The 23,119-nt window shown below is 40.5% G+C and overlaps 3 protein-coding genes across 6 annotated transcripts; 2 read left to right on the forward strand and 1 right to left on the reverse strand.

The window, feature by feature from the left end:
• The first annotated feature begins 1,748 nt into the window (after positions 1-1,748).
• On the forward strand, positions 1,749-9,167 carry med22 (mediator complex subunit 22). 4 transcript variants are annotated; one of them, XM_078251590.1, is made up of 5 exons: positions 1,749-1,853; positions 1,956-2,108; positions 3,536-3,616; positions 3,812-4,101; positions 8,523-9,167. In XM_078251590.1, exons 2-5 carry the CDS (start codon positions 1,986-1,988, stop codon positions 8,713-8,715), a joined length of 687 nt encoding a protein of 228 aa, XP_078107716.1. In that variant the 5' UTR covers positions 1,749-1,853; positions 1,956-1,985; the 3' UTR covers positions 8,716-9,167. The 4 variants fall into 4 exon arrangements, with proteins under 4 accessions (XP_078107716.1, XP_078107718.1, XP_078107719.1 ...); XM_078251592.1 differs by having other exon boundaries at positions 3,893-4,101; XM_078251593.1 differs by lacking the exon at positions 8,523-9,167 and having other exon boundaries at positions 1,750-1,853; positions 3,893-6,564.
• A 2-nt stretch (positions 9,168-9,169) lies between these two features.
• Positions 9,170-16,195, reverse strand: c5h9orf78 (chromosome 5 C9orf78 homolog). Its single transcript, XM_078251588.1, has 9 exons — positions 16,011-16,195; positions 15,484-15,543; positions 15,323-15,374; positions 15,174-15,244; positions 14,980-15,063; positions 13,951-14,148; positions 12,593-12,729; positions 12,386-12,490; positions 9,170-9,880 (listed from the first exon to the last, which is right to left on the reverse strand). The coding sequence occupies exons 1-9, from the start codon at positions 16,085-16,087 to the stop codon at positions 9,783-9,785; spliced, it is 882 nt and encodes a 293-aa protein (XP_078107714.1). The 5' UTR covers positions 16,088-16,195; the 3' UTR covers positions 9,170-9,782.
• Positions 16,196-16,223: 28 nt separating this feature from the next.
• Positions 16,224-21,926, forward strand: nfu1 (NFU1 iron-sulfur cluster scaffold homolog (S. cerevisiae)). Its single transcript, XM_078251589.1, has 8 exons — positions 16,224-16,328; positions 17,930-18,030; positions 18,130-18,265; positions 19,786-19,852; positions 19,939-20,056; positions 20,159-20,222; positions 20,303-20,477; positions 21,754-21,926. Exons 1-8 carry the CDS (start codon positions 16,270-16,272, stop codon positions 21,790-21,792), a joined length of 759 nt encoding a protein of 252 aa, XP_078107715.1. The 5' UTR covers positions 16,224-16,269; the 3' UTR covers positions 21,793-21,926.
• Positions 21,927-23,119: the final 1,193 nt, after the last annotated feature.

Consider the following 23,119-nt stretch of genomic DNA (forward strand, 5'->3'; position numbering starts at 1 on the left):
TGATGCATACCGGTAGACATTTCAAGAATAACATTTGTTGATATGAAATGTAACTTTTGTTTCATTCCAAAATGTTTGCGTTTCGTCATGTTTTATGTTTGTGGCCACTATCCTGTCTAATGAAAATGGAATATCAGTGTCTATTCCATGTAACGTACGAAGCGTAATTAAAATGTTAGGCATAGAAAATTCATTATAGTTGTTCCTATGTTAGATATGTGTAGAAGACTCCCTTTTCTTTACAAGATATCTCTCAAGCCTTACACCCTTACAGTACATCCCTCCAACCACATCAAACAGCATACATCACTTTTGCCTTTTGTGCCCTCCTTAAAAAAACTGCTGCGTTTACATCGTTTTGTTGCACTTCATGGCATTCAGCACCAAAATACTTGTGAACAATCATGTACAACTTCCTCTTGCTGTCTGCGTTTTGCTAATGCACCAAGATTTTTATTCAACTCTGTAATGCATCTCTATCGTAGGTCTCTATAAACTCCAAATGTGTACTCACTGTGACTCACACTGATGTGAAAACTTCAACTGCAACTTAAGAAAGAAAAGAAAAAAGCTTTGCTTCACAGTTCAGGTCAGGGATTGTATCGGTAGTATCTTGTAAGTGAGAACTTGAATGGTGACTGACTGATGACATTCCTTTTGAATTTATTTCCATCGTCATTTGGGAATATTTTATTGTCTTTGTGCTTTGTAAAATCATGGAACACTCTTTGGTTCTCACCACGGCACCTTTTTAAGAAAAGGGGATCCAACCTGTTTCCACCCAAAGTTGAATTCATGTATTCCTCTGTTGCAGTGTCAAATCTTCTGTTTTCTTTTTGGAGTGTACAATCGTTTTTTTTCTTCTTCTTTTTAAAAAAAAATATATATATAAATATCACTTTTCTCACCCAACTTGTATACATGAAGGTTGCACATAGTCACTGACACAGAGTCAGGGTTCCCTTAAAAAGAATGTGTTTTGAGTTGAACACAGCTGCAAAATGTATTTCAAACCGTTGTATAGGAAATCTTTGGAGGATTCAACAACATGATGATAATACCGTTGGACAAAAAAAAAAAAAAGCACTCTTAAATACTTGCTGCACAGCCTACTTTTAAAAATGTTATATGTAAGTCATAAACTATTAAATGAATGTAAATCAAATGTTTGCACAGTTGTTTTTTATGTATTTATCATATTTCAAACATACTTTTGTATGTTACTAAGCACATATACTCAAGTACTGCACTTTAGTACAGTTTGAGGCACTTTTAATTTGAGAATTTCTATTATGTGCGAACGTACGCCTCTATTCCACTACATTTCAGCGTTTTACTCCAACTTTTTACCATGCTTTGTAGATTTACATTTTCACATACAAAGCTTCACTTCGACCAACTGCAACATTAACATGCTTATATCCTAATGATATTAACAATAAAATCCAATATTATAATATAACACGCACTGACAGGGACCGTTTTGGTGCATAGTGAGAACTTGAACTGTTCATACTTAATTTTGCTGATAATTCTATTGTGCTTTTACTTTGAAATATAGGTCTCCCGTCACATAAAACCGTAATTTTCAGTGGTTTATGCGTTGAGTCATGCTATAATAATATATATATATAACATCTTTATATGACGCTTAAAAAAATTAGATGAACCCGACCTTTTGATTTTTTATTTTTTTTTATTTTTTTTTTGCAGTGTGAAATCATCAGATTTGTCGCTAGGGGGCGGTAACAAGCAGACACACCGGAAGTTAGCCGATATAGCATTAGGAAGAAGAAGCTGTTGTTGGTCTCGTTTTTACACGAGATTATTTTCAAAGTATGCGGTAAAAAAAAGTAAGTCCTAACCATTACAGAACTTGGAATAAATTATATTTCTGCTGTTTTACAATCCTCGTTGGATAAACGGATTAATGTGCGAAAACCTAATGTGAACAGGTAACGTTAACGCGCGCGCTTCGCTGCACGATGGCTACCCAGAGAGGTCTCCCCCAGAGCAAAGAGTCTCTGCTACAGAACTACAACAAGAGGCTGAAAGATGACATCAGGTCCATCCTGGACAACTTCACAGAAATCATCAAAACAGCAAAGGTACATTGATGCAAAGCCCTTCATTCTAATTTCCTGTTTTATGTGTATTACTTGAACAATGGCTGTAACCCTATTATTTCAAACCTCTAATACTGACTGCTGATTTGCGTCTATCCTACTGTCTACTTTATTCCCTTGTAATGCCCGTATTTAATGCTGTCTTTTTTTTTAAAGTTTATCCTTGCAATGCTGTATAGTTTTTATATTACTATGTCTACATTATTCTCTTATATTGTCCGTATTTAATGCCGGTCTCTAGACTTTATCCTTGCACTATTGGACTTATTTGCACTGCCACCATGACACCCACTCTCATACATCCTCTCATACAGGCAGAATCCCAGGGTCAGTCCCTGCCCTGTCACTGCAAGCCTCTCATGCTTATTCATCCCTTAGTACATTCATGTGGATTTGTTATTTTATCATCCTGTTCATGATGTGTGTATGTTGTGTGTGATGTCTTTAAGCTACTGGGACCTTGAATTTCCCCTTGGGGGTCAATAAAGTATCTATCTATCTAGCTCGCTCTATAGCTCTCTATCTATCTCTCTCTATATCTATCGCTCTAGCTCTCTATATCTCTATCTCTCTATCTATCTAGCTCTATAGCTCTCTATCTCTATCTATCTCTCTCTATATCGCTCTAGCTCTATATCTCTATCTATCTAGCTCTATAGCTCTCTCTCTATATCGCTCTAGCTCTCTATATCTCTATCTATCTATCTAGCTCTATAGCTCTCTATCTCTCTCTATCTATCTCTCTAGCTCTATAGCTCTCGATCTCTCTCTATCTATCTAGCTCTATAGCTCTCTATCTCTCTCTATCGCTCTAGCTCTCTATCTCTCTATCTATCTATCTAGCTCTATAGCTCTCTATCTCTCTATCTATCTCTCTAGCTCTATAGCTCTCTATCTCTCTCTATCTATCTCTCTCTATATCGTCTCTAGCTCTATATCTCTCATCTATCTAGCTCTATAGCTCTCTCTCTACTATATATCGCTCTAGCTCTCTATCTCTCTCTATCTATCTCTCTAGCTCTATAGCTCTCGATCTCTCTCTATCTATCTAGCTCTATAGCTCTCTATCTCTCTCTATCGCTCTAGCTCTCTATATCTCTCTCTCTCTCTCTCTATATATATATATATATATATATATATATATATATATATATATATATATATATATCTGTCTCTATAGCTCTCTTTCTCTCTCTCTCTCTCTCTCTCTCTCTCTCTCTCTCTATCTATATATATATATATATATATATAGCTTTCTATTTCTCTATCTAGCTTTCTATCTCTCCCTCTCTCACTCTCTCTGATGAAAAGCAGGACAATTTTCCTCTCTGAACATTGTTCCTTTTTGCCTTTTTAAACATGAGTGTGTGTATGTAATGTAATATTGTCACACTGTTTTCTTTCTCCAGATAGAAGATGAGACACAGGTTTCCAGAGCAACCCAGGCAGAGCAGGACCATTATGAGATGCACGTCAGAGCAGCCAACATTGTAAGTATTGCGCTTTTCTTTAATGAAAAGTAAAAATTCTCTCATCCCAGCTTGTTAAATGTGAATATTGTTTTCACTCCTCTGAATATATCAACTGTATAAACTGAATATCTTTGAGTTGTGGACAAAACCAGACATTTGAGGACGTCATGTTGGGCGTTGGGAACACTGATCCACATGTTTTCCCCATAGTAGACTAATCGTTGCAGCTCTAGCTTCAGTCCAGAGAGAAAACCCCCAATCAATCGTTCCCCCTCGTCTGTGTCGCCGTGTCAGGTCCGAGCCGGCGAGTCCCTGATGAAGCTGGTGTCGGACCTGAAGCAGTTCCTGATCCTGAACGACTTTCCGTCAGTGAACGACGCCATCAGCCTCCAGAACCAGCAGCTGCGCTCGCTGCAGGACGAGTGCGACAAGAAGCTCACATCGCTCCGGGACGAGATCGCCATCGACCTGTATGAGCTAGAGGAAGAATATTACTCCTCCAGGTACAAGTAGGCTCATACTCGCCCGCCCCCCCCATCCCACCGCTCATCTGTTGTGTCCCATGCCCCCCGCACCATGTGCTGTCTCACCTTCACCATTCACTGCTGAAACCCCAGGATGGGTTTACTTCTGCCGCCATCTAAACCTGACAGCTTTTGGGTTGAATTTCTCTCCATATTATGTCATATACAAAAACGCCGCCGTTCATCAACGCAGCTCTCTGCTGAGGCTCGTTGTGACGGAGATCATCTCGCTAAATGACTTTGTTATTGATTAGTAAGTGCCTTAACGGGGTTTTTTTCTGCTCTATGACGTGTGTCATACTTAGTCAAAGTAGAGAGGACTTACGGCTGCTCGGGTTCGGAAGAAATCATAAGTCAATAATGATTATTTTAGTTCAATATCGAAAATTTTTTTTTTAACACGATTACACACTGACTTTAGGAAAGATGTTGCATTTATTTAACTAAAAAAAAAAAAACGGTTAAACGGATCCACAGGGAGAACACCTTGAACCGTAAAATCACGGAAGGCTTGTATCATGTTGACGCGCCGGAATTCCTCAACGGGCAGGGCTCGAGCTTAAAGCGTAACTCTCGCCAAAATGCAACCTAGGGTCTTTTTGTGAATGTACCCGGGTCAGACTTTCGTTTAATAGCATATTTAGGACGGAATCGTCACTTTTAAGATTGACCGTATTTTCGTTTTTCGGTCAAATGGCCTTTTGAATGGGAGTGCTAGGGGTGCTTTTACGCTAGCCTCAAAATAGCTATTTTTAAAACGCTAAGAAGGCTCGACACAACATGAGACTTTGCTCGAAGTATCACCAGGGGCTCTACACCTTAACGAAAGCATTGGAAACATTGTTTGTGTACCCAGAGTTTACTAAAAAAGGTTTTGAACAACTCACCGTAGGTCTTGTTGTTTCCGGCCGCAGCCATTTTATCAGTCAAAAACAATCGATTTCCGAATGCAACGTAACAGGGAGGAGAGTAAAGATGGAAAGCTCCTAAAGCTTAGTTCCATATAAATGCACGGATTATTTCTTGTTTTGTCGTTATTGAAAACCAATATTGACCTCGTAGTTGAAAAAGGAGCCTCATATGGAGTCCGTTCATTCGCATTCGGATATCAACGACTAAACGTTTGACTCGGGTACATTCAGAAAAAGACCCCATGGTTACATTTTGGCGAGAGTTACGCTTTAAGGACCTCCTGTCGTCCCTGGGCCGGGAAAAAAAAGGGTTAGTTTATTAATACTAAGGATAAATTATAACGGTCCACATTCATTTCCGGGGCAGCTTAGATTGTACTTCGGGACGGTTCCGGGAGGATGGTGAAAAAAAGTAGCGTTAATGGTGACATGGGTGTATTTCCGAACAGAGAGGCTCGGTGTTGATCTCCTGCTGGTTGTTTGTTTCGAAATGGTGATCAGTTTCCCGGTCGGCAGCGTCCAATAGGCTTTCGAGAGGTTTTAACCCGGACTGTCAGGCACACGGGAGGGATGCACGGTTTAGTGTCAAAGTCGAGGCCCGCGTCCAAATCCGCCCCCCTCGCAAACTTTGATCCGGCACGTACATCAGTTTAGGTTCACGGTACATTTGGGTTTTTGTCGCTTTTTCCGACATTTTGGGAGCTTTTTTTTAACGTTTTTATGACGCTGTTTGGGTTTTTTTGTTTGGATTTTTGCAGCTTTTTCCGTGCTTTTTTTTAACACTATGTCCAACATTTGCAGTGCTTTTTTTTCCCCCAACGTTTTTTGTCACAGTTTTCGACATTCTCGGCATATTTGACTTTTTCGCTGAAATCGAAGCATGTTAATGAACTCGACACAATTCTCTTTTTCCAGCGTGGCCCTTTTTAGAGAAGCAGAGTTTGATACTCCTGGTTTAGTGGGATGTAAGTAACGAGGCCTTTGCTCCTAGTTCATCCACTACTAAAGTCATTTGAATTGAAGTAATGAACTTTGACTTATTTTATCCATGGATGAATTGTTAGATGGTTGTTAATAAAGGGCTTCTGGGTATTGCAACGCAGAGCTTTTGTAGGAAGGCCATTTTTAGAAGAATTACACATTGAAAGAACTCAAACTTTTATCAGCATAAAGATTTTTTTAGATCATTTGTGTTTATTCAAGAGTATTTATATGCAATATTTAAATCATGAATGGAACAGTGGTGGTGATTTGTACGGTAGATTCTAGGGAGGGTCGGTGCATGAATGTTTGGCATCGACTGTAAAATTAGACACGACTGTTTGCTGTTATTTATTCAAGATCAAATCTGAAACTACTAAGAGTTTCTCAAGTTTTCTTTTTTTCTTTCTGTAAAAGCAAGTCTAAAAACAGTGATTATTTTGAATTGGTTCCGTCCTAACGCCACAAGTGTCTCGAGGCTGTAACCATGCAAGCTGTTCCAGGAGAGACCCAGAATGATTAAGAAATAAAGTAGAGACAAAACACTGTAGTAGTGTGTCTTTGTTTTCTGTGAGAAAGTGTTCAGACGTGTCTCTCAGGCGTGTTTGGAGCATGCTGGGTGTGGGCCTTCCTTCCTCCACTGCACTCGCTCTGCTTTCTCCTCCATCAGCAACTAATCGCACCTTTTCTCTGAACTTGAAGGGTCATTTCGGTGTTTGTTTTGTCCAACCTGGATGCTATTTTGCCATGCATTGGTGTCTAAGTGACTAATATCACAAACATATTTGAAGTTGGTCCAGTATTGAGCGAGAACGCTGTAACCGGCAGCCGTGAACCGAGCTGTAATGTAACCCTATAGGACAAATGCACACCTTCAGTTTCCGTCCACTAAAAGTTCTGTTTTTGCCGCTGACAGACTCAGGTTATTATTCCAAGTGTCTGACAACATTATGGAAAGGATCCCTACAGAGATAGACCTTCTTGTTAAAGAGTAAGATCCTTTTTGTTTAACATGAAACAGCCCTGATATCCCCATCAACAAACCCACCAGACTTCATGTAAATAATCAGTAGTTTTAGCGTGTATAGATCCAGCATATTTTCCATATACTGTGTATATATAATGGACCAACAGATCCCGTTGCTCTGTGACTGACCAGTGAAGGATATTAGAAGCACTTTTCCGGTGATGGCTGAGCGTTACTGAGCAGCCTCCAACTGAGAGAGACGACGTAAATGTGACGTGAGCAACCTGTCTGAAAGTTGGAAGTCTTCTGGTAGCTGTTCCAAGAGAAATGTCCAAATCTTGCAGAGACGGAGAGCGTAGGTATATGTAAGGAGATAACATGGACACAGGCTAATTATTGCTAACTAAAATGCTAGTTAACATTAGTAATGAAACCTAAACAGCTAATGTAAGTCCAAACTGCCTGCGCGCTTCTCCTGTACTGTACGGTAATTCCTCTACTATGCGACAGTAAGTCGTGTGGTTATGACACAATCGTTAGCCTATTTTTACAAAAACGTCTGCTACGGAGCCTTAACGTGAGGAACAAGGTAATGGAGCCTTTTATACATTGTCGTGTTTCTTTAGAAATAAACAATGGACAAATAGTCTTTAAACACTTCAGATGTAAAGTTATTCGCTGTCAAAGTGACGTCAAAATGAATGGCAGTCAATGGGATGCTAACGGGGGCTGAGTGCTTGTTAGCATCAAAATGGCGCCATAGGAGCTACGTGTTGTGAGGAGAAGCTTACCCCCTTGATATTTTCACATGTAAATGAGTGAATTTAGGGTTTATTTCAACCAAACCAGAGTGGTGAATGTTGGAACAGTGGAAAGACGAAGCCAGACGGCTTTTTATAGTTTTATTTAGTTTCTGTCGACTTTGGATGAAGTGTGTTTTAAACTTACTGTTTATTTACATGGAGTCTGGTGAGTTTGGTGATGGTGATATTTCGGGGGTTGTTTAATGTTAAAAAAAGGTCTATTTCTGTAGGGATCCTTTCCATAATGTTGTCAGACACTTAGAAGAATAATCTGAGCCTGTCAGTGGCACAAAAAAAAAAAAAATAGCATTTCAGTGGACGGAAATTGAAGGTGCGCAATTGCCCATTTACCTTACATTGTAGTTTGTTTCGCCGCTGCAGTCTCGCTTAATACTGGACTAATTTCAAAGGAAGTTGTTCCCATCAGTCACTTAGACACAAAAACAGGAAAATAGGGTCCTGGTTGGAAGAAAAAAAAAAAAACGAAATTACCCTTTAAAATCAACAGTTGATAAGTCACACCTCTGACTACTGTATCTAGTGAATAAGCCGCTGTTTTTAGGTGTTGATCCCGTTTCCAGTGCTTCTGCATAACCTCCACGCTTCTATCGTATGCGTGTCTTTTTATGTGCTCCTCTATGCGGATGAATGTGCTTTATTCTGACCTGTCGCTCTCGTCTGCTTCTCTTTCTGCGCTGCGCTGCCTCTTTGCCTCCTACTGGTTTCCGCTCTGCAAAGCTACAGTCAGTGGGACAGCACTGATCTGCCGCTGTGCGAGGTGTACCGCCGGCGAGACAGCTGGGCCTCGCCGGGCAGCAGCTGCAGCTCCACGCAGGGCGACCGAGAGGACGCGGAGGGACCTCCGTCACAAGAGGCGAACCCCCAACAACACCTCAACGGACACGGGACGTCCTCCATAGAGAAACCATGAGGAGGAAGGCAGACTGATGAGCACTTGTGCTCAATCTGTACTTAAGTGGTTTGGCTAATTTAGTTTCCATTACACATTGTGAACTAGCGTCTGCCACGGCAACTTAACCTTTGATATTTCTTTTTGCATAAATAGGTATTAAAAAAAAAAAAAAAGAGTAGAATAAAGAAACTGTACTGAAGAAATACCTGAAAGTCATTAATAGAAAGCATCAGAAGTAACATTCCCCTCCGTATAAATTAATTTTTTCAAAATTAACTTATACATTTGCGTACACTCTACACTTTCATACTGTATATACAATACTTGAGTAAAAAAATCCAGACAATTTAGATTTTTTTCCCGGGTATAGCATTTTGTTTTTGAGTGTGTGCTTACATTTATTTCATGTTTCATTTCTTGTTTTGTTTTTTACTTCTCCAAGCACTTGTCACATTAAAGAATAACTTCAATCTTGTGGTTTTAGTTTTTTATTCCTTTTTAATCTATTAAAAAGCCCTAAATACACAATTCTACAACTAAAAGTCAACATTTAACAGTGGACTAAAAAGCAAATCTCTCACAATACGGAGCAGGAATACCGCTCGTTTAACATTTCTTATGTCTGACGATCCTCAGCCATTTCATCAATGACATGGAATGATCCTTTAACATATCACAAAGCAAACACTGTACACAGACAGCCACAAGGAGCCTTTGTACGGACTACTGCACTGGCTGTAGAGTACTCTGAATAACAGAGGACGTTTGAGAAAATGGCGCTGCAAATTATCTTCATGGTTCATCTGGAGGCCTCAATCTTTATTAAGATGATATCAAGTTTAGTCAATAGGTTCTCAAACTTTTTTTACATCAAGGATCCCTAAACTGACACAAATTAGAACATGGACCCCTCTTTAATAAGATTTTGACAGAATCTCTTAGATGTTTTATTACTCCAAGTATGAAACCCATGATCTGAATAGCCATACATCTTGATGTCGTGTTACTTATGGATGGAATTATAGTGAAAATAAATAATTCCCTCTTTGAGAATCTTGGGGAGGGGGAACCCAACATCCAGCTTCTCAGTAACGTCGATTCATCTTCTTGAACTTCTCGTAATGGTAGTCGTCTGTGGCCTTTTCGTTGTTGGGACGTTTGCGGTAGTTGGGTGGTTCTGGAACTGGAGTAACAGAAGAAGGAATCAATCAGATTGCAGGTTTCAGAAGAGGGGTGAGCAACTATTATGTTTGTATAAACAATGTTCCAAAATTAAAGGAGAATTCCGGTCAATTTCAACACGTAGCTCAGGAAATTTGGAGTGCTGGCTGCAGCAAAAAAAACGAAAACAAACGGGGCTGCCTACACCGTGTTATCCTCCTGCTAGCGTTAGCACCTAACAGGCTTAAACAGGGCAAGTTTTAAACGTGTTTTAAGCCTCTAAACATGCTCGACATGTCATTACAAGTGCCTACCCATGTGAAGTGATTCCTTCTGAGGGAACACAGTCGATGTGACAGAAAGGCATAAAAGTTGTGTTAATCCAGCCAGTGCACATGCCTCTGTCTATTTCCTGTTTTATGGTCAAGCCCACACTTGTCGATTGTTGAACTCATACAATCCAATATTCCAGTCAGATTCACTGTGTTCCCTCAGAAGGAATTCACATGGGTAGGCACTTGTAATGACATGTCGAGCATGTTTAGAGGCTAAAAACACGTTTAAAACTTGCCCTGTTTCAGCCTGTTGGGTGCTAACTGTAGCAGGAGGATAACACGGTGTAGGCAGCACAGATTGGTTTAGTTTTTTTTGCTACTGACAGCACTCCAAATTTCCAAACAACAGAGCTACGTGTTGAAATCGACCGGAATTCTCCTGTAAGTCACTACTGCCAGAGAGTTTATAGAAAGTAGTACAAATTGCACATGCTCCTGTTTTAGGCCTCCTGCACACTGGCTGTGGGTTGTGAGTGTGGCGTTTCTGTTGCGTGTCGGCTGCGTGGCGTTTTCTATGTCTTTACACACCAGCGACGCGTCTGACGCGGCGCTGCTGCTGCTAGCATTGTCTGGAACATGTATGTTTCCCAAAAACATAAATATAGACTGATTTGATTACAGCAAAGACAACGTCGGCAGTATTGACGGCAAAATAGGCTACAGAATATTTCGCTCTGTATTGACAGGTGCAATATTTGAAAATCGATAATTATTTATTATTGTTTTAAATTACGTTTATATCTGCATTTATGTCAACATGTCAAAATGACATATAAACATCTTTTCCTATTCTATTTTGCCTGGAAACGCCTCCAACACGCTTGTGTGTCGCGCAAAAAATAAGTTGCGGTCCTATTTTTAGCATGCACGCGTTTTCGGAGAGACGTGCGTGTCACGCAGGCAGTGTGCAAGCTCTAACCTGTTAACATGGGAGCCGAAATAAAAAAAAAAGCACACGCCACGCAGCCGGTGTGCAGGAGGCCTTAAGCTTGTTTTACAGTTCTGCGGAGGCTCCACGCATAGCTTTCGCCGTAGCCTACGCAAGTGGCCTGATGTTTACACTTGTGCGCTGGTGTGTGCGTGTGTGTGTGTGTGTGTGTGGTAGAGCGAGGGAGAAGTGAGAGAGTGACTGTGTTTAGCTTCGGAGCGAGTAGCGACTCTAGAGTCATAGTGAGAGAAACAGTGTCTCCCCTGTTCTTTCTGATCACGGTGGGAAATCGTCAGCAGGAAAAGTTAACCCTCTCCTTGATTTCATGTTGTTTATGGAGAAGGAGAACCAGGAAATGAGTCGGGGGGGAAATGCAACGCTACCAAGCCACGGCCAAGCGACGCCGCGACGTGTAGTTCCATTTTTCAAGAGGTACACGTCAGGCTACGGCGTCAGGCTACGGCGTCAGGCTACGGCGTCGGGTCCGGCGTAGAAGCAGAGGGGGTCTGCGTCTACGCCGGACCCTGCGCCGTCGATCCTACGCACAACTATAAAAAGGCCTTAGTGAGCTTACACTGATTATTGCAGCAGTCTAGCGGCACTGAGCTGCGATACACAAAGGAACCGTGTAGTAGGGGTGTTGAAAGGAATCATCGCATCGATGCATCGTGATGAGCACCTGGGCGATTCTGCATCCATGCAGTGACAGACCATAATCGGTTATAGCCGACTCATGGTACTTGTTGATTTTCCGGTTGCTGCTTTATTTTGTTTCTGCCTTTTGTCTGCTGTGTTCAGACTCCGCTACATTCAGGAAGTGTCTTTTTTAAGAGCAGATACAATAAAAAGGGGAGTTCATATATATCTGACTGCTTGAATTTGTCGATGAAAACCATTTGTAGCAATTAAATAATAATATTGAGGAGGCGATGCATCGTGATATTGAATCCATTCGAATCGTTGACAGGATCATGGTAATCAAATTGAATCGTGAGACCAGTGAAGAGTCACACCCCTACAGTGTAGAGCGGCAAAGATTCATCGATAAGTGAACTATTAAATTAATCGCCGACTAGTTTGATGATCAGTTTGAGTCATCTCTCTCTGATTCCAGCTTCTTAAATGTGAATATTCTACATCTTCTCTCCTCTGTGACAGTAAACTGAATATCTTTGAGTTGTGGACAAAACAAGACGTTTGAGGACATCGTCTTGGGCTCTTTGGGAAACACTGATCCACATTTTATTTTTTTTCAACCTCTTACCCTCTGGACCTGGTTTCTCGGTGTCTCCCACACGCAGCGGCCTCGCTTTGGGCTCCTCTCTGTGTCTCTGGTGCCTCTGCGGTGCGTTCACGTCCTCATGATAGACTGAGAAAAGACATGGACACATTATTTAACCAACCTCTCATTACCTATCGGGGGTCCTGCCACTATTTGAGCCCCCAGTGTTTACAGATCGACAGCACTCACAGCGGTTGTGTTGAACGTAGTTGACGGCGATGTTCGTGGGTACAAAAGATGTGCCGTTGTCTTTTTTCTTGTTCCTTTGTTCTGCCAGGAGTCTGGCTTTTGCATCCTCTGTCTGGATAATGTTCTTTATCTTTGCACTGGGAGAGATAGCACAGATAGAGGCCATCAGTAACAGAGCTGTGTCCTTTCTGTCAGCGAGTCGCTGACCTGTCTCAATGCAGAATGTCTTTCTAGCATATTAAGGCTACATTTACATCGCTACGTTTTGGTTTAGAAACCAACATCTTTGGCTGCGTTTACACCTCGCATTCACACCGCTCTGGCGTTTCAGAGCTCCTAAACCGGAGACATTTGAAAACACTTCTGTGTTTCACCCTGTTCAGAATCAGAATCCGCTTTATTGGCCAGGTTTGCGTAAACAAACAAGGAATTTGACTCTGGTTAATCTTTGAGAGCAAAGTACAACACTCACTTAACATATAAAGAATAAAAACAGAAAGGACAGTAAGAAATATAATAAAAATACTGTTAAGTATACAGTATAACAATACAATAGAATTTACAACAAATATACAATAACAATTGATTTGGTTTGGAATCTGCGGGTTTGTGTTGGCGTCTCAGCGGACGGAAACGGAGACCTTTGGCAACGCCAACACTGACGTTTCACAGCCTGATTGGGTCATTGCGTCTCGTTCTCTGAGACTAACGGCGTTTTTCCGTTACATGGTACCTGCTCGACTCGCCTCGACTCTACTTTTTTGGTTTTCCATTATGAAAAAAAAGTCCCTGGTACCTGCCAACAGGTACTTTTTTTAGTATCACCTCAGTCGAGGTTCCAAGCGAGCTGAGGCGATACCAAAAGGTGACGTGAAAACCTGCAGACTACTGATTGGTCGGAGAGAATCGTCACTAGTCACTGTGTCATCATTGCTAGCGACAGACGGGGGGGTGTCCTGAATAAACCCGCCATTTTTAAATAGTTTATCAAACATTTTTCTTCTGGCAAACAGCCACATGTCATGAGTCATAAACAACACACCTTCGACGTTCTGTGTGTGTGTCGCGTTAGGTCGGTCACGGCAGTTTCCTGCGGCGTCGCTATGACAACCAGCCACGCTCGCCTAAGGCATGAGGCGGTACTAAATCTGCAAGGGAAAATGGAGGACGGGCCACCGCGGCCGAGTCAAGTCGAGGAGAGTAGAGTCGAGCAGGTACCATGTAATGGAAAAACGCCATAAGCTACTAACGGCCACTACCAGCAACGGGCGGAGTATTCATGCTGCCATGAATGTCATGTCATGAAGACTCTAAAACAGTCAAGCTAAAGGATAGTTCTGAGACTCTTCTATACGTACTCAATGCCAAGATCGACTTCAGGGATCCCGCTGAGCATCTGATTGGACAACATCTCCTCCGTCTTCTTGGCAGAGTTGACGCGGATGCTCTCAGGCAGCTCGTACAGGTGGTCCTCTGCATTCTTCACCTTCACTTTCTGTTCCTCCGCTTCCACCAAGCCCTTCTTCTTTTTCAGCTCGGTCTCGATATATTTCATCCTGTGGGGGTAGATTTATTAAAAAGGGTATTAAGGGTTTTAAAATGTTTCTATGAAGCAACTGTGTGCGAGTATCTAATCCATCCAGATTGTGTCCTAAATGTTTGGGCTGTTTGTATTTGATGTGATTTTAGATTTCATTCAATTCATTAATCTTTCAAACTAAAATACCAACCAATCTAAATAAATGTGTTGTTGATCTTGCTGTCTAAAATGTAAATATACTCTACTATGAAGTGAAGTAATATGAACTCTGTTAGGGCTGTGGAATTAATCAAATTTTGGCTTCTAACGATCACAAAAACATTTTAATCGAGAACAACAATTATTGTTTTTCTTTTATTGGTATTTTATTTATGACTTGAAAAGACTGTGAACGTGCACTACGACAGTTTGTGTTTATTATGTAATACTATTGTAACATCTGAATTTATTTTTTAAATCATGTATTTTAAGGGGAATTCAAAAAGTTCAACGGGAAAAGTATGAAGGGAAATGTCACAGTTCAAGGTGTTTTACCTGTTGACTTGTTTAACTGTTTCACTGTTTTTTGACAGTTTTTTTCTGTGTTTTGTTGTTTAATAAATGCTACATCTTTCTAAAAGTCAATGAGTAATTGTGTTACAAAATCGTGATTTCAATATTGACCAAAATAATTGTGATATGATTTTTTTCCCCCCATAATCAAGCAGCCCTAGGTGGGGATCGGGATTAATCCGTTCCCCTAACTCTAATCTGACCAGTGTGTGCGCCCTGGACTTAAATCACGACTTTCTGAATACCAAGGAGAGCAAGGTTGTGTCCGTGTCCGTGTGTGTGTGTGCTGCCGTACATGTCCGCATCCTCGTCTCTTCTGTTAGTTTCAGCGGAAAAAGAGGTGCCCAGGTTCAGGTCTGTCTCCTCTTCTGTCCTGCCCCTGGAACAAAAGTCATCTTAAGTCAAATCAGTGTCATATGTAATAATGACAATCACAATATGTTAACTACACTGTGTCGAAATTATTGAAACAGTCACAGATGTCCTTACATGTCCCTATTCCTGTCTTTGATTTTCTTCATGTCTACAACTCCTCCAGTCTTCAGTTTGAACGGGTCATTCTGTGAGAGATGTTTATTTTAGTAACAATGTAAAAACATATTCTGGTTAATCCAAAAAAAAAAAAGAAGGTCACTTGCATCAGCTTCAGCGTCGTGTGGCTGTTTCTCCCCGACCAACAGGGCGGTCACACTAAACAAAAGGAAATATGAATATATTATCTCATATGTTTTATTATATGTCATTAGACGTTGCCTTTTGAAACGTGTTCATAGTTTGAGAACTGTTGCATTCACGTCACCTGACTCCGGTCTGTCGTTTCCGCAAACTCTGAAGCTCTTTGGCCTCTGATAGCTTGGATCTAGAATAGAAATAAACACAAACATTACGTAACAAATCTGTTAAATCTCCTTTCATTGCATTTTTCAACAAATAGATTTAAACTTTCACAAATCTGAAACTGTTTTAAAGAATCTTTAGCCTCTTTGGGATAATGTAGTCCTGGTTTGACAATTTTAGGTAAGTTATAACGTTAGTGTTTTTTTTTTTTTAATCCAGACCGTGGTCTTGCTGTGAAAAAACAGTGAAATGTACCTTTTTGTCATTTTCACGGAAGCTAACTTCAACGTCGTTAAATTGCATTAGCTACGAAAGACAATACAACTAAAACCAAAGACACGCTGTATTTTATTAAATAGGTAGCTATCGTTTACTTGTTTTTATCTGATGGCCAGTTGGCTAACGCTACGTTAACGTTAGCTAGCATCACGTTAATGTAGCTAGCTAGTATTGTTGTTCATGTTGTAGAGTCTCAATAAAGTACTTTACCTGACTTCATTAGTTGTCTCGTCCTCCTCCACGTCCGACGAGTCCCTTCTCCGCCTAAAGTTTTTGCCACACGGCATTTTTAAAGCACTTTAATATTATTTCTGAGCTTTCGCAAAATTGCGCTTGACGATAGATAGCAGACGGTTGGATTCTGCGGGGTAAACTTCAGCGAGCGTACAATAATATTACGTCACTTCCGCAAATATGGTACCATTTCCGTTTTTTTCCGGTGTTTTTTTTTTAGTTAACCATAACAAACATGGCGACTTACATGCAGGTCGGCAGGTTGCTGGGTATTTCAGCAAGGCTTTCGCGTTCGTAAGTTTTCCCGTTTGTCCGTTGTGAGATCGATGCCGTTTCCTTTTGCTTTTGTTAATGCTTGTACAAATGCATCGACCTCTCAGTTACCAGAGGTCGTCTGACGTTAACTATTGGCGACTAGCTAAGCTGCAAAGTGACGCAGAATGATTATTGTCAGAGCAGCATGATTAACGTGTCTTTTATTGTTTAACGTTACTTTAGAGTCAGTTTTCGAAGTACTGTTCAACTAAAACGACTCATTAATGTCATACTTCTTCACAGGTCCAACAACATTAGGTATCCTACACGAATAAATACACAAGTCAAAATGGAGTTGTGGCCTTTTCAGTCCGTGTTATTTCTGCTAAAAGTCTGTTCAGTTACTTAGGGACTGTTCGGTAATAGCAAGTAGGGCTGCAACTAATGATTCATTTCATTATCGATTAATCTGCTGATTATTTTCTCGATTAATCAATTAAAAATCATTTAGTAAATTTGGAAAATAGTTAAAAATGTTCATCCCAGTTTCTCAAAGTCCAAGGTGACGTCTTTAAATGTCTTGTTTTGTCAGTCCAAAACCCAAAGATATTCAGTTTAATATGACATTAAAAAATTACTATCAAAATAGTTGACGATGATTTTTCTGTGAGTAATTGATTAGTTGGCAATTAGTCGACTAATAATCAGGCTGTATTTTGCCAGATAAAGGTGCTATAGAATAAAATAAAATCTATATAAATTGAATTAAGTCAGATACAGACACATAATGTGCATTCTCCTTGGCAGGGACGAGACAAATGATGACTAAAGAACAAAATATCTGCTGCATGAGCCATTGCAGGGCTAGTTTACTTATTGCCCTAACCGTTTGGATTACTTCTACTACAAAGGAATTACGTGTTGTATAGGGCTGGACGAAAAGGGGAAAATATGCGATATTCGATATTGTTGTTGAATATCACGATAACGATATTATTTGCGATAAATAAAGAGATGTACTCAATTCGGCTTCGCTGCTACCCTCAGTATTCTGCTAACATACAACAAATTGCTAAAACAAATGTAAGGAAATCATTTCCAACGTTCTTTTATTGAACATACTGAACATTGATCTGAATACGAAAGGCACCACTAAAAAAGAATGACAGTAACATTTTAAAGTGCAGTTTTCTACTGATATTTTATTCAAATTTACACAAAAAAGTGTGTCTTTCGCGATATGTCGCAGCTTTTCACAATGTGTTTATTGTGCCAGGTGATATCGCGATGACGATTTAAAAAAAAAAAAAAAACGATATATTGGGCGCCTGGGTAGCTCACCTGGTAGAGCGGGCGCCCATATATAGAGGTTTACTCCTCGACGCAGCGGCCGCGGGTTCGACTCCAACCTGCGGCCCTTTGCTGCATGTCATTCCCCCTCTCTCCCCCCTTTCATGTCTTCTGCTGTCCTATGAAAATAAAGGCCTAAAAATGCCCAAAGAATAATCTGAAAAAAAGAAAAGATATATTGTGCGGCCCTAGTGGTGTATTGTCACTTTGCACAAAAGCAGCATAAACTTGTTAATGCAGTGTGATTTTCGCTGTAGAACCTTTTGAATCTATCTCTTGTGTTGTCTCAGTCTTGCAGTCAGTGGATATCAGAGCGCCCGATTTCACTGGCCTTCTCATAACACAGCGGTCCCAAACAGATGGCCACAAAACCCCCATTGGGTTATTCCTGGTTTGTATTCCTGCAGTAACCTTGTGGCTGTCTAACTTGAAAAACACTACATAATGACTGAGGTTACATTCTTGTTCTTTGTGTTTTGTCTCCTTCCAGGCAGGACCATGTTTGTGCAGACGCAGGACACACCGAATCCAAACAGCCTAAAGTTTCTGCCCGGTTGTACAGTTCTTGAATCAGGGACTATGGATTTTGCCAGCCCTCGTGACGCACACTGCTCACCCTTAGCCAGGTATGTTGACTTCCTAAATACAAGGTTACTGAACGGAGAGAGTGAAACATTGATTTAACAGCAGGCATTTTGATACGGCTCGGCAGGAAAAGAACAGGTTTAAATAATCGATAGGAAAAAAAATAGCATCAGGGAAATTGTTAGTATTATTAGTGAATAGTATTAGTAAATAATAATATTGATGTTGGCTGTGTTCCAGCATTTTACACCCAAATGGAATGCATCCCTTATTTATTTTTAATTTCACCTGTGTTTGGTAAGTAACCTGTGAAGATGTCTTCACCTGCGGGACCAGTTGCATGAGAAGCAAAGCAGCATCTGTATTCACAAAATACGAAATGGCAATAAGACTTCTGTGTGCTCCTCGGGTTGTCCTTGAGTCTGCAGACACTGTCCTCAAAAGCTTATCTGTCCAGTCCAATTCCTATAAATGTGTAAAAAAAAATTTAAAAAAATGCACTATTTAGATTCTGTTACTGATGTTGCTTGTTTGAGCTTTTGCATTAAATTGAGCTTTAAAGTGTTCATATTATGCTCATTTTCAAACCACCATAGTTTTTAAACCACCACTTCTGTTCCATCTTTGTTGGGAGTCACACATGTGTGAGGACAACTAGCCAGTCAGAAGCAGAGTATGAGGGCGTGCCCTGACAGTACCTAGGTAAGGACTACTAGCCAGTCAGAAGCAGAGTATGAGGGCGTGCCCTGACAGTACCTAGGTAAGGACTACTAGCCAGTCAGAAGCAGAGTATGAGGGCGTGTCCTGACAGTACCTAGGTAAGGACTACTAGCCAGTCAGAAGCAGAGTATGAGGGCGTGCCCTGACAGTACCTAGGTAAGGACTACTAGCCAGTCAGAAGCAGAGTATGAGGGCGTGCCCTGACAGTACCTAGGTAAGGACTACTAGCCAGTCAGAAGCAGAGTATGAGGGCGTGCCCTGACAGTACCTAGGTAAGGACTACTAGCCAGTCAGAAGCAGAGTATGAGGGCGTGCCACACTAGCAGCTTGGTGAGCATTAAGTGTTACAAAGTGACCACGTTTGTCTCTGAAGTAAAGGCTGGACTACAGTAGAGCTGTTTGGAGCAGTTTGTGAACAGTGTTTTCGGACTTTGGGCTTTTTCACTTTGTAAACCTATAACATGCACACACAAAAAAAAAAAAAAAATATATATATATATAACACAATAAAGGAAAGGAAAAAAGCATAATATGAGCACTTTAAATCATACATTGTTAACAGTTGTAAACAGACATACTGTATGTGCTAAATGATAAATAAATGATACATTAAATTAGAGGTATGATGGATATATTACATAGATACTGTTTGTATATGTACAATTTTCTTTCTGTTTAAGTATAATATGTATTATTGGTTTAGTGTGTGTAGCTTTTTATATATATATATATATATATATATATATATATATATATATATATATGTATATATATATATATGTGTCTTTGTAATTCCTCCCAAATGTAGCAAATCCTCAGCAAAGTTGTGTTTTGTCTGCAGACAGCTGTTTAGGATTGAGGGAGTCAAGAGTGTCTTCCTGGGCCCCGACTTTATCACCATAACCAGGGTAACAATTTATATGAACCTCATAGTGTAGCACATCGTAATGGCGTTGCTCGGACTAGCTTGTTTTTCTTTCTGTCTCCGTTTAAGCCTGATGACAATATGGAATGGAGAGTAATCAAGCCAGATGTTTTTGCTACCATTATGGACTTTTTCACTTCTGGACTTCCTGTGGTCAATGAGGACAGCGCACCTAGTGAAGATACAGGTATGGATTTCAACCAGCTGTGCTCACAAAACACTGAAATAGACTTAGGAACTTGGGGCAAAGTGTTTGTGAATGCTAAGGAATTTCCATGTGTCTTTTCAGCCCCATCGGATGATGACGATGAAGTAGTCGCTATGATCAAAGAACTGCTGGATACCCGAATAAGGTAGCTGTTTGTGAAGATGCACTCTGATACCATGGCTTTCTGTCCTTTCTCCACACGTGCTGATGCGCTTCTTCCCCCAGGCCAACAGTGCAGGAGGACGGAGGTGACGTTGTGTATGTGGGCTTTGTTGACGGCATCGTTAAACTGAAGCTGCAGGGCTCCTGCACCAGTTGTCCCAGTTCCATTGTTACTTTGAAGAGTGGAATCCAAAACATGCTGCAGTTTTATGTCCCCGAAGTTGAATCAGTGGAGCAGGTCTGTTCTCCTACCAGAGGATATGTTGCAGACATGCTGCATACATTTTTAGAGGGGCCAAGACTTTAAAAAAAACGGCTGTTTTATGTTGTAATTTCTGTAAGTTGTTTAAGCACCGGGTGCATTTTGATCCCTGCGAAGTGGACTGCGACAGGGTATTCAGCCATGTTAAGTATGACTCCAAACCGTAGGGAGCAAACATGCTCAGTTCAAAGGGAACTGTGATCTAAGCAACAGTTCATCACTTTGCCAGAAGTTCACAAGCAAGATTACCTATTAAGGCCCAGATATACTAGCTTTGCGTACGTCTAGACAAGCGGCAGCGACGCGAACGGCATAGTTCACATACTTGCCTTCCTACTTTGCGTGTACCTGGAGGATTAAACGTATATCCACTAGGGGGCAGATCAGGGCCATATCATCCCTGGCGGATAACGGCAGATATTCCCAGAGCCCGTCTACGGAGAGCCTGTTCACGCCACTCCACATTCAGCCCCATTGTATTGAATTTGGTTGCAGTTCCACCAGAGTTCCACTGGGGGTGATCGCGGTCCAGTGCAAAATGAATGGGACTCTATGGAGCTAGATGGCTAAATTAGTCTCTTTCGCCTGATTGTCGTTGAGACCTCCATTCATTCTGCCCTTGCCCATGAGCGCCCTCATATGGAACCAGAGTGGAACTGCAACCAGTTCAGAAGCCGGAAGTTTTCCCGAGAGTGGAAGTTCTCCCCTTATTAGACATCCTCTGATATCCCTTGGCTGGAGTGTGGAACAGCTGCTGATCATACTGTCAGATAGTATACTCCCCCCACGTTCACGTGCTGATTTGCATCGTAGCATTAATTTCTGAAGACGTGCACAACCTACGCTCCAAAGGAATGCAGGATACGCGTGGCAGCCATCTTACATACACAAACACGTTAATAAACAGTTAAAGCAAGTATATCTGCGCTTTAAGTCATTGTGCCTCGATGGAATGACACTGTACACCCTGTAAATTATTTGAATCACATTTATTCACAACAGGGAGCAGGGAGTAGGAAGTACCGTTTATGTACACCGTGGAACGGAACGCAGCTACTGTATTTTTAAATATCTTTCTATTTTCTGATTACTTTATATTGGTGCGTGCATTGCATGCCATTACTCATAATTACCAGCTACAATTAACACACAAAGTTGTAGGGTAAACAAACTCTTCACAAATACATAGAAGAAAATATGCGGTGGGAAAAGTGTTACTTGAAGGTGTTAACTGAACTTATTTCTTCCACAGGTGAAGGATGAGGATGAGGAGGAGGCTGCTCAAGTTTAAACTGCACTGAAAGTACATTTACACATTCCTCCCTCCCCCAGACCGCCTCCTTTAATGCATCCATAGTTGCAATAAAATGAGCATGTGTATATCATAGCTGTGTGAGGGAACTCATCATCATCATCATCATCATCATCATCATCATCATCATTCATCCAGATGGTATTATTGATTTTGGTGGTTATTTTTCTGAACAATGATATAAAACAAAAGGTGGGACAGAAGAGCTCAATCATAGGAACTGATGACTGTCGAGCTGAAAGAAATTGTATTTACTATTTCACATTGTTACACCTTTTGAATCGCTTACTAGTCAAAAAAGCCTCAAACAGGCTTTAAATACTTATATTGTATCTACATAAATAAAGTTTGTTGAAATATTTTAGAACTGTTGTGCCTCCTCATTTAACCGTATTTTGTTGTGTATGTGTGGAGTGAATAGTTTATGTGCTTAATATTACAGTTATGCTTTTTTAATGTCTGCCAGTGCAAAAGTACAAGATAACAGGTAAAGAGGTGTTTATATCCAACGATGACACTCATAACATGTTTTCTAAAAGCTTTAACTTTGATAAAATGTATTGGATTTTATTAAAACAAAATGGATTTGGTATTCTCCGGCAGTATTGCATACATTGTAGAGATTGCTTTTGACCTAGTACTTATACAATAGAGTAGAGAGATAAAATCAACAGAAAATATCATTTAAAAGTTAAGTACAAGATAAAGAGTTGTGATTTTTGAAATACACATTTATGAGTTGATAACTTGTCCAAATTTTCATAATGGTGTGTTGGTTATGCTGGAAGACTTTGGACTTAATATTTCTAAAATCCTGGCTACAGCGGCCGTGCTCTGAAGGCTTTCAGTGTGTTTGTCATCTAACGTGTTATGGTGCTGAATAACAACTGCTGGATCTGCTGTATGGGACCATGACTGGAGCAAAACTATTTGCAAATGTGTGTGGAGAGTTTGTGCAACTATATCTCAATCCGTGTGCGTAATCAGATCTGTAAAGGTGTAAAAGAATCTCTGAATGCGTACTGAGATTTGTGAATGTGTACATTATACTATACTATAAGATGGCTTTTTTTTTTTACATGTGACTTTTGCTACACTTCTGCCGTGGCAGAGATCTGTAAGTAAGTAGCTCTTGGAGTAAAAACTTTTCAGCCAATAATATCAGTATGCATTTACAGTTTTGTCTCGACATTTACAGATTTGTCTATGCCTGCACAGATCTATGTGCATTTACAGTTTTGTCTACACATCTACAAATGTCACTACAATTGTAATTCTGAACACAGATTACATCACCCATTTACAG

This window comes from Sander vitreus, chromosome 5 (assembly GCF_031162955.1).
Source record: "Sander vitreus isolate 19-12246 chromosome 5, sanVit1, whole genome shotgun sequence".
NCBI classification, from domain to species: domain Eukaryota; kingdom Metazoa; phylum Chordata; class Actinopteri; order Perciformes; family Percidae; genus Sander; species Sander vitreus.

What these genes read in the sequence shown, in the direction of transcription:
- nfu1 (XM_078251589.1), top strand. Translation starts at nt 16,270, where the DNA reads ATGGCGACTTACATGCAGGTCGGCAGGTTGCTGGGTATTTCAGCAAGG. An exon ending in CCCCCATTGGGTTATTCCTG is followed by an intron (nt 18,031 to 18,129) that starts GTTTGTATTCCT and finishes GTCTCCTTCCAG; the next exon opens with GCAGGACCATGTTTGTGCAG. An exon ending in ACTTTATCACCATAACCAGG is followed by an intron (nt 19,853 to 19,938) that starts GTAACAATTTAT and finishes TCTCCGTTTAAG; the next exon opens with CCTGATGACAATATGGAATG.
- c5h9orf78 (XM_078251588.1), bottom strand. Translation starts at nt 16,087, where the DNA reads ATGCCGTGTGGCAAAAACTTTAGGCGGAGAAGGGACTCGTCGGACGTG. An exon ending in GAGACAACTAATGAAGTCAG is followed by an intron (nt 15,544 to 16,010) that starts GTAAAGTACTTT and finishes TTTCTATTCTAG; the next exon opens with ATCCAAGCTATCAGAGGCCA. An exon ending in AAACGACAGACCGGAGTCAG is followed by an intron (nt 15,375 to 15,483) that starts GTGACGTGAATG and finishes CCTTTTGTTTAG; the next exon opens with TGTGACCGCCCTGTTGGTCG.
- med22 (XM_078251590.1), top strand. Translation starts at nt 1,986, where the DNA reads ATGGCTACCCAGAGAGGTCTCCCCCAGAGCAAAGAGTCTCTGCTACAG. An exon ending in AAATCATCAAAACAGCAAAG is followed by an intron (nt 2,109 to 3,535) that starts GTACATTGATGC and finishes TTCTTTCTCCAG; the next exon opens with ATAGAAGATGAGACACAGGT. An exon ending in GAAGAATATTACTCCTCCAG is followed by an intron (nt 4,102 to 8,522) that starts GTACAAGTAGGC and finishes CGCTCTGCAAAG; the next exon opens with CTACAGTCAGTGGGACAGCA.